The sequence below is a fragment of the Cyrtonyx montezumae genome, unplaced genomic scaffold, assembly GCF_038088225.1.
Source record: "Cyrtonyx montezumae isolate F1298 unplaced genomic scaffold, pur_monq_1.0 scaffold_17, whole genome shotgun sequence".
NCBI lineage: Eukaryota > Metazoa > Chordata > Aves > Galliformes > Odontophoridae > Cyrtonyx > Cyrtonyx montezumae.
The window spans coordinates 34,789,286-34,799,239 of record NW_027071903.1 but is presented as its reverse complement, the minus strand read 5'-3'; the positions used below and the strand labels follow the sequence as shown (position 1 = coordinate 34,799,239).

At 40.2% G+C, this 9,954-nt stretch overlaps 1 protein-coding gene across 1 annotated transcript in view; it reads right to left on the bottom strand.

Moving 5' to 3' along the window:
• Window positions 1–9,954, bottom strand: part of IQCH (IQ motif containing H) — a 57,342-nt gene that overhangs the window by 40,352 nt on the left and 7,036 nt on the right. Inside the window, exons 6-9 of the mRNA XM_065734357.1 lie at window positions 3,563–3,671; window positions 2,724–2,852; window positions 1,598–1,820; window positions 1–363 (exon numbers count right to left, since the gene is read on the bottom strand). The exon at window positions 1–363 is cut by the window's left edge and continues 181 nt beyond it. Coding sequence (XP_065590429.1) covers window positions 1–363; window positions 1,598–1,820; window positions 2,724–2,852; window positions 3,563–3,671 — 824 coding nt within the window. The remainder of the gene's footprint in view (window positions 364–1,597; window positions 1,821–2,723; window positions 2,853–3,562; window positions 3,672–9,954) is intronic.

The following is a 9,954-nucleotide window of genomic DNA, read 5'->3' as shown; positions in this document are numbered from 1 at the left end:
TTTATAGCTGCCATTTCAGTACCCCCTTGGCCTTTGTATCTTTGGCCAGGTCGATTTAAAATGTTTTCCACAGTTGATCGATTCTTTATCACTGACAGTATGTCACTTCGGGTGGGATTCTCACTGAGCACAAAGTCCGATGCCACCGCCACCAACTTCTGACAGCTGATTGTAGCCAGTGGTACAGCGTAGTCCTTGAGAAGCTCCTCTGTGCGCTCCAAAAAACAGACAACACTCCCCCACAACAAACGGTAACGCTGTTTGAATGCCAGAAAGCCTGGAGCTGCCTGGTCTATAGTGCCGTGGCACACGGCAATGTCGCAGTCGGGGGATGGATCCTGTAAGGAGAGATGTGGGAGACGTCTGTGGGAGCTGCGGAAGGAGAACAGCCACAGACTGAGAGTCACTGCCACTGACTGAGATGTGTGGTCAAACGACTGTACCACCCGTTACCATTTAACTGAGGGGATTTATGCATCCGAAATAAACTCCTTATATTGATTTATACATCACAGCCACAAAGTTTATCCCTATTTACCATAAAAACCACCGCCGCACCGAGACCTCAGGTGCCAGGAAAGGGTATAAGCACCTTCATTGAAATACATTAATTGCAAATGGGAACTATGCTTCATTTATCAAATATAAAAACAGAGCTCTACAGCTCTTCACCAGACTACATCAGATGGTAATTGCAATAGCAATTCTCAGCCATAAATCAGATTACCTCCACTCATCACAGGAGAACGGCTAACATTCCAGCCTATAAATTCAGCCAGGGTAAAACTTGAGACAGAGATGTTCTTGCATCTTAACAGAACGATATTTTCTGGCAACTTCAGCCTCAACTCTTCAGTTGAGTTTTTCAATCCAATGCACTATTTTCAGGCTATTTTTAGAGATGATTTTTTATTCACATTAATAACGTTAATTCACGTTTCTCAAGTTTGTTTGCAAATAAAGATCTCCTTAATAGAACAAAAGTCAAAAACACCAGATGCTGTGCTGTGGAACACAATCATTAGGCTTAAGATAAAAAAAGATAAAAATAAAAGAAAGAAAAAATGTTCCCTTTGCATGGGGATCAAGAACAGCCAGAAACGTTAAGAAGTCAAGGTCAAACTCCCCTGTAGTTTCCTGTAAATATAAAGGGTAACACTACATTTGCTTAACTGCAGTGAGGGAGATTTAGACGAGACATTAAAAAACTCTTTTATAACAGTGAGGATAGTTAGTTAAGCACTGGAACAGATGGCCCAGGGAGACTGTGGAGCTGCTATCACCGGAAGTTTGGAGAACAGGTTAGGAGAACATCTGTCTGCAGTGTTCTAAGTATAGGTAACTCTGCCTGGAGGTCTGGGTAACCTCATAAGATCTTTTCCAGACTGATTTTTCTAAATTTCAATAAACGCACAGACGAATTAGAGAAAGTCAAAACTGGCAATAGAGGAAGCATTTCCATCTTACTTCAATATCTGTTATCTACTGGGCTTGGTTCAAACCCTCCTGTACTAATTGAGTAACTTAGAGTCACTTCCTAAACCATCTCTGCTGAAAACAACGTTACAATCATGGATGAAGAATTCATTTACCTCACTGTCTGAATACCTGTGTCTGAGGATCCTGCAGCTCTTGCTCTAGCTGTTGAGCTGGGTATGTGTGTGCTGGCTTTGATTTTCTTGTTGAACCCAGGGAGCTGCTGGGTAGCAGCAGTGCAGTATTACCTTCACTAGAGGAGTACGAGCCATCAGCTGCTTCCTTTGAGCTTGGACAGGTGGAAGTGTCTGTTCTCACAGGTTCCACCTTACTACTAATCTCTCCTGCATTGAATAAATAAATAATCATAGGTTTCATTGCTAAAGAAGTGCAACAGTAGTGTATCAAAATGATATTCTACAATATGCCATTAAGTACTGGCATGCTGCAGTTTTCTCTCACGTCCAGGTGAGTTGCAGTATTCAGGACATATCACCAAAACCCATGTAAGAATGTCACTGACTGGCCTTAAGCCTGTGCTAAATCAAGTTGTAATTACAGAAACTAAGATTATGATAAGGAAAACTCATCACAGTTTAATTTATAAGAGCTCCTAGCATGCCAGGAAGCAGTATACCCAGGAGTACAACATCAGAATATTAGTGCTTACACTGTGTGTTACTCCACATAGAATTTTAGTTCTTCAACTACTCCTTTTCATCAGGCAAACTTCCAACTTCATAGGGATAGCCTCTAAGCCCACTCTTCATTTTGCTCATGCTCATTTTCATATCACTGATAAGACCTAAGTCATACGCCAAAGCAGCTGTAGCACATAGGGTGCTCTAAACCATCCCCCAGAGCATACTATGAAAAGCCATTCTGACAGAACAGAGGTTGGATCAGATGTTGTAAGGCATGTTTACAGTGATTCACAGCACCATTGGCTTTACACTACCTACGATGGGCACATCTTGGATTTGGGTGCTTAGAATTTGAAACATGAACATAAGAACCTACATGGATTTTCAGAAATCAGCAGGGACCAAATCCTCACAGGGCTTAAGAAATCTGATTCCCGTTCCATTGGAAGACACGGGATGCTCATGTGCCTCCTTATGCAAATAGTATTTTTAAGAATTTGACTGAGAGCTCATTAGGCAGCTGCTTCCTTCAGAGACAAAACAAGGGCCTGAACACAAGGCTGGAGATGCAACTGCTGGTTGTCATCAATCATCTGTACTCACCTACAGCTGACTTCTTGTGCTGCCTGTGAAATGCAGGGAGAGGAGCTGCTTTGGATACAACAGGAGGTGTCTGGAGAGTTATCTTTGCTGCTGGGAGGATAAGCCTTTGTTCACTTAGGCTCAGAATATCTACGAGAAGATGGCATTACTGAGCAACTCATTCACATTCCAGTTATGAAAGAAAAAATTAGGAACCATAAAGAATTAATTAAACAAAGGCACAGCCAAGTTCTTTCAATTCCAAATCAAAACTGGAACAGCACTAGGTAATTTCTTATGAGGACGTTCAAGGAATGTAAGCTTTGCCTATGACAGTTGACGAAGACATGAATCATACTATAGTGGTGCTGGTTCAGAGAAAGAGTTATGTGCTTGTACAATGGCAATTTCATATACAGAATGGATGAGAGTTAACTTTTCTAAGCCACAATGTAATTATGACTATAGACTGATAACTATCCAAGTGCAAGTCTACTTAACATTGAATGATTAATAACCAGACATTAATCGTGTTTATCTTGATTAGTTTTGTCACAGAAGAATCCTCCATCACATACAGTTCTTTCTATCAGCAACTAAACTCAGACTTACAGCGTAAGAATCAGGAAGGATGATGCTCAGAAGGACATACGCTATGTGCTACGTTTAACTGCCACACAGAGCGAGCAGTCTGAAGTTAATCTCAACCCTTTGCAATGTTTGAGAAGAAAACTCTTACAAAATCAGAGGTGCCAGAAAATTTGATTGCCAGATAGCTGCTGCAAACAGCAAACCATGCAGCTTACGTGGTGTATAGCTGCTGCCTGGCAGCAGTGCCCAGGTGGGCTTCCATGGCTCACCTTTCTTCATATCTTCTAACAGGGGTAAGGGAGAGTCCACACGATGAGAGGCAGGCAAAACCCAAAGGTGGCTGCTGGTGTGACCTTTCACTCCCTTCTGTCTACACATCTGGGAAGAGACATTCTTTCAGCAAAGAGAAGTTCTGCATCTACAATGACATGTTTCTACTCATGTAATAATAAATATATTTTTTGCTATGAATAAGATCCAAAAATGTAACAGCACAAACACTGCTTTTACTTCTTATGCTACGGCAATGTCTTCTGTCATGACTTCAGTAATTTAAAGTTAATCAAATCCAACTTGTGATTTCTGCTACGTAAAAATCAGGGTTCTAGTTCATAAAGGGAACACAGGAAGGTGAGTTACAAGAAGTTGCTTCCTGATAGAACAGTCTTTGCAAATATAAAACGCATACACAGGTATGACACCAGGTTCTAAGTGCCAGGAATTCAAGCAGTGACACACATCACTTCGGGACAGTGATATCATGTGTCTTATTGCTACAATCATTAGTGCCCATATACAGCACTGCACAGGGAAAAGAGCATATAGCTACTTCAGTACTACAAATACAAAAGCTCTATCATCTCACACTTGCTTTTTTTCCTGTTCTCCAGCATTTTTAGTATCCTCACTTTCTGCCTGGATTGCAAGTTGTACCCAACCCCTTAAGAGAAGGACAGTCAGGCCTTCAGCACATGTGACTTCCAGGCAGGTAAGTAACATCCCTGAGCACTCTCACTTAAAGACAGTGAATTACTACCAGCAGAAATGATATTGCTTGCTCTTGTCAGACTGATGCTAGGAAACTGAGACAAAGATAAACACAGGGAGATGTGAAGGATTCACCTGAAATAAATGCAAACGTTTTGATAAAGCAAAAGGAAAATCTAACACTACTTTATCAAGCCTTACTGTGGCAAAGGAATTTTGCAAATCTAGATGAATCTTTCTTAGTTTTAACAACAGAATTACTCAGTGTGATGACAAGTTCTGACACTGGATAGAAAGGTTTGAACCCTACTGATAAGGATGAACTTTGTGGAAGATGATCTAATAACAAGTGCTGGAAATTTGCATTTACTTAAAAAAAAACCCACACACAATAACGTTAAACTACCCCAAAATACTGTGAGGGACATCAGATCTGAAAACTACAAAACATTCCCAGACTGCAAAATGAGAATGATGATACTTCTTAGAGTGCACTGACCTGGTTTCAAATACTAGCATTTAATACCATGCTTGTGTACAGCTGTTATTACAGCAGGATCCAGGCCAGGGTCTTTGAGCACTAGTGTGCCACAATTAGTAAATAACATCAGCTATCACCTTTACAGAAAGGGACAGGCCATTCTAAAGAAGTGTGTGAAGTCTAATAGGGAAATGAGAAAGATATCAAAATAAACTAATATAATTTTTCCTCCCAATTTGTATAATAACCCTGTCCACAGGAGACATTAGGGAGATAGGAAATATATAGGCTTTATCATAATAGAGAATCTTTTAGAGAAATCATAGGCACTCATTTTAGTTATGGCCATTATGCAGCATTGTGCTTTAAGGGATCTAGATGTATGAATCTTCATGTCCTCATGTTCCAAGGAAATAGCAATAAGCATCTAACAAAGATTAACTTTATACCAGCTGCCATATAAGTGTCTTGATACTGAGAAAACGGAATAATAAAGTACACTTTTCTACTCACTCTCAGCCCCAGCAGTTGGTGGAGGAAACAAGAAGAATATACAAAAAGAAAACTTAATTAAACAGGCTATTGCTACTGTATCAGCAAAGCAGCACTGATTTTACTATGGGTCAGAGAAAAGCAACACAAGTAGAGTGCATCAGTTCTAAGGCAGCCAGAGTGCACAGTGTGATTCGGGAAAAGACATCAGGCAGAAAACAGAGAGCTGACCCCAGACTGTTCCCTAGGAACGTTCCTCCCAATCCTGACACCTCTCTTCTGCATTCTTCCATCCCATTTGCTGCATTAGCTGCCTTCTTAAAGGCTTCAGTGGGGTGGCAAAGCGAAGTTGGACAAAACACTCGTTACTTTCATTCAAATAAAGCCTGCTCAAAATTAAAATAATATCAGTTTTATTACTTTAAAGCTAAGTGCTGAAAGAAAATGTTTACTTTTAGCATCGTTGTATTGTTTTACTACTATTATTCATTCAGTCATTTATCTTAAAAAGTTACGAGGTTTCATCCTTGTAGAAGGTTACTTACAGCTTTTAGGGCATAAACACAAAACCTAACAAATTCAGCAGCACACATTTCAGGGCAGGCAGCTCCTCAAGAGCACTTTTATGTTTGCAGCGTGGCAGACCCCAAACATCCTGGAATGAAGGATCCCAGCCACTAGAGCCTCAGCTGCAGGCACCTTGCCTGCTTTCTCTGTGTCAGGACCTGAGCTCAGATGAGCTCCACAGTGCTACGAGGCGACCAGAATCTCAGACTTCTTCCTCTATGAATAATGCCTTCTAGGGAAATGTGTTATGAAGGTTATGATTCAGCAAGTGCATTTCTCCCAAGTCAGCACAAAGCCTGCCCATTCATCACGGGTACTTTTAAAGTACAGTTTTATAGGGCTGGAAGGGAGCACTTCAGCTGCAGCACAGAGTAAGGCTTACGCTGTATAATATGCTTTGGAGTGTGCTGAAAAACTATGCTTTCATTTCAAGCACTTCTGAGTGTAATTAACCTGGGACATGAGAAAAACAATTCTATTACCCTTTCTAAAGTGTTTTTCTCCTGTGGATAAACCTCTCCCACTTGATTTTTTCTTTTTGCCTATTTTAAATGGGGCACTTGCTGGAACACCGTAGGGATTTTCTGATTAGTTTTCTATTTGTTTTCTTTTTCACCTAGACAGCAATATTTAACTAGAACCACAGTTTTTGAAAATATGCCTTTCCCCTAGAAAAGAATACAGTCTGTTATTAAACACAAAGGAAAGGTGATTACCAGCTTGCCTCAAAACTACAGTTTGTCATCCAGGAAGATCAGATAAACGAGACTTTCTAAGAAAATATTAGAAAACCCCACAACTTGATAGCAAAGGTAGAAAAGGTACATAACAGCAATCGATCACTTCATGATTATCTACTCCTAATTGCCATCTGCTTTCATATTTTTGATTAAGAAGATCCTACTGAGATTTGATCTACACAGTTAATGATCCCCACAAAGAGAAGGATGAAACAGTAAAACAGAATCAATGGCACTTAGGCCAGATTTCAGTATGCTCAGAAAGCTGACAGGAGAGAGAGAGCTTGGAGAATGCACATGTATTCCCATGTGAAAGGGAAGAAGTCTTCAGGTTTCCTTCAGCACCAAACAGATCGGGTAAATAACACTCAGCTTGGTGGATCCTGATGAAGTATGCTCCAGGATACTCAAAGTACCCCCTAAAGCAATGTCAGAACTGCTGGTTGGACTTCTGTAGAACGGCAGCTCTGCTAGAAGACCAGAAAAGTGCACAGTGCCTAGCTTCAACAAAGGGGTGTGGGCATGCTGAGGGTTCTTACCCTGTTGGCTTATAACCACAGTTCCTGGGGAAACAAAGTCTTGAACAACCAAATGAGCTAGTTATAAATATCTGAAAAGCAAGCATCGCGTTCTGACGATCGAGCCAAATAACCTCAGTAGTACACAGTAAATAAATAAAGTGCTTAATGCTGTTTTCAAACGACGTGCTTTTGGTCCCCTGAGACTCAGAACCAGCATATGAAATCCAGTGCAATCCAATGGTAATAAAGGACTTCATGGTAAATAAGGGGCACATTCTCACCAGCAGTAGCAGAACTACTCTAACGTCAGATGAGTCAAATTTGTGACAGCCTCTGTAGGACATTTAAAATAGCATTTTAATATCATTTAATCATTATCATTGCCAATCTCTAAAGCTGTCTTATTATTCAAGGAAATTTCTGAGTGGGAAAATCGTGCAGAAAGTTCAACTTTGTCTTTCTCATTCCACTTTACATAGTTCTGCATTTTATCTACCTCACAGTACAGCTTCCATGAGATGTAGCACTGCGACATCCATAAGTATTTCTCTCACATTCTGTTTATCTAGGTAGAATAAACTCCAATTTAAATGACAGGCCTAACATATAACCTTCAATATGCAGTAAGTGGGCATCTCTAGCAACAGGCCTTACATATTATTCTTACCTCCTTCAAGCTCTTCAACTAATTAAGATGTCTCTGAATCATTCATTTTCCACATAATTGGGAAAAATCAAGCTTTGCTCCTTTGATGGCCTAGCTTTCCCAGAAACACACCTCCATCAAAATCCTGCCTTAGCAGGTGCAAGAGAGAATAGATGGAGAACTTTGGTGAATCTCACATCTGTTTTCAGAAAAAGGGAACAGAAGCGGCACAGAAGGAAGTAAGAAAGATAATTGCTGGCTTGAACTACGATACATTTTACTTGTGGGCAAAGGGCCAGCTTACACCAGGCAGAATATGCAGGACCATCTTATTGGAATTCAGGGGTGGCCCTCCATTCTTGTCCGGGGACAGCTGTAAACCAGCAGCCCATAGCATCACAATCAGGCACTGAGTTTTGTCGAGGAATGCTGATATGTACAGAAGCAGCTTCAGCAGCTTCAGCTGCACCCCTACCTAGCAAAATGACAGTCAATCTCCAATTCCAGATGACAAGAACTGGATAAAACCTTAAAACAAATGGTGACCTTTCAAAAGATTAATTTGTTTACCAAGAAAACATTCTACGTTTGTCATCCGAGATGGGGGTGACCTTCACATTCCCATTTCTAGGTTGAAAGGATGCTGACTTTACTCATCTGTTAACTCCATCTCACCAATTATTTCCTTTTTAATTTTAGTGACAAGAAGATTTTATTAATCCACTGTGCCACTTCTTATGATTACATACCATAATACAAATGCAACAAGCTTATTTTGAATTGCTGCCGTGTAGCACCGATTTGTTTAGGTCTCATTCTGCTACCAATGCCAAACCAAGCTCTGACTCTAATTATAGCCAGATACACAAGTTTAAAACAGCCAGATTTTGAGGACCAAAAGATATGATCTTCTCCTACAACTTCTAATAATCTGAAAGGAAATAAAAGCCAAGCTCTGCCTTAATTTATAATTCTGGAAATGAACAGACCCTCAGTAATAAGCCTTAGTGATTAGCACAGTGCAGATAACTGAGGGTATAACCAGAGACTGTGCTCAAATTAGTTAGCAAAAAAAAAAAACCACCGAAGAAACAGAATCACTGCCATCACCATTACAGCCACACTGTATAAGATGCAACTCATAAAGGCTAGAAATCATCACCATATTAAATTCTAACTCATGAATAAATTAAGAGGTTCCTAAGTTTACAGCATAATATATATTTATATGAAAACAGGGACTAAAAAGTGCCAGAATAATTCTATAAAAGAACAGCAGTCCTATGGAAATGAAACATACAGTTGTGAATCTCTTCTACATTGCAGCCCTTAGCCAGAATTATTTTTGCTGCAGTTCAGGTTACTGTTTGTTTGCCTCGATCCTCATGGGAAGTGTACGTACTTAATTATTATCTACTCACCATTTTTCATTTGTTATCCATATACAGTCTACAAAATAAAGTGATGCTCGGTCTGCCCATGGTGTTTACAACAGAATTACACTTCTCATTTTAAGATAACTACAGAAGATGAAGCATTAGTGCTTACCTATCCAAAGAAGTACAGAAGGGCAACGGTAACAGCACAATTAATCGCTTGTACTTTCTGTCATAATATTCTACATCACCGTACAACAAAAGACAAAGACATTTTTCATGAAAAAAGATTTTTAGAAGTTAGAAAATGAAAAGAATTTTTCAAGCTACTCAAGAGGTGAAACAGTGAAAAGTCTGTGTGCTCTGAGTGGATCTATCCAAAGCCAGCGTGCCTGCCATGGCACCGCATGTAAAAGTGCTCAGGTCCCCCTGAAAACTCAGATGCTGAGAACTCTTGGAGAAAAAAGCAAACACAGTTAATCAAGTGATTAGTTTCTCATTCACGTCGCTGGGAGTTCTTCTGCCACTGATTTTTCTGGGGGGAGATAATCATTGAATTTATCTAGAGCAAGTACATGGGTACGCTCACGTGTCTGCACGTGTGTGTGATCCCGTGTGTACAAATATTGCCCTCTAATGGCTGATTAGCAAAAATAAGGTAGGTAGTACCTAACTTCATTCTTCTTGCTGTTTTTTGCTTCCAAAAACTGAAGACCATTTAGTTTTAGACCTGCAAGTACGTAGAGATTTATTTCAGCTGCTACTGGTGGTCTCTAGCTCTCACTGCACTGAGCGCTCGTACACACCGTGCTTAACAAAAATGCCTTTGTTCACAGCTTTGGTAGGAGACT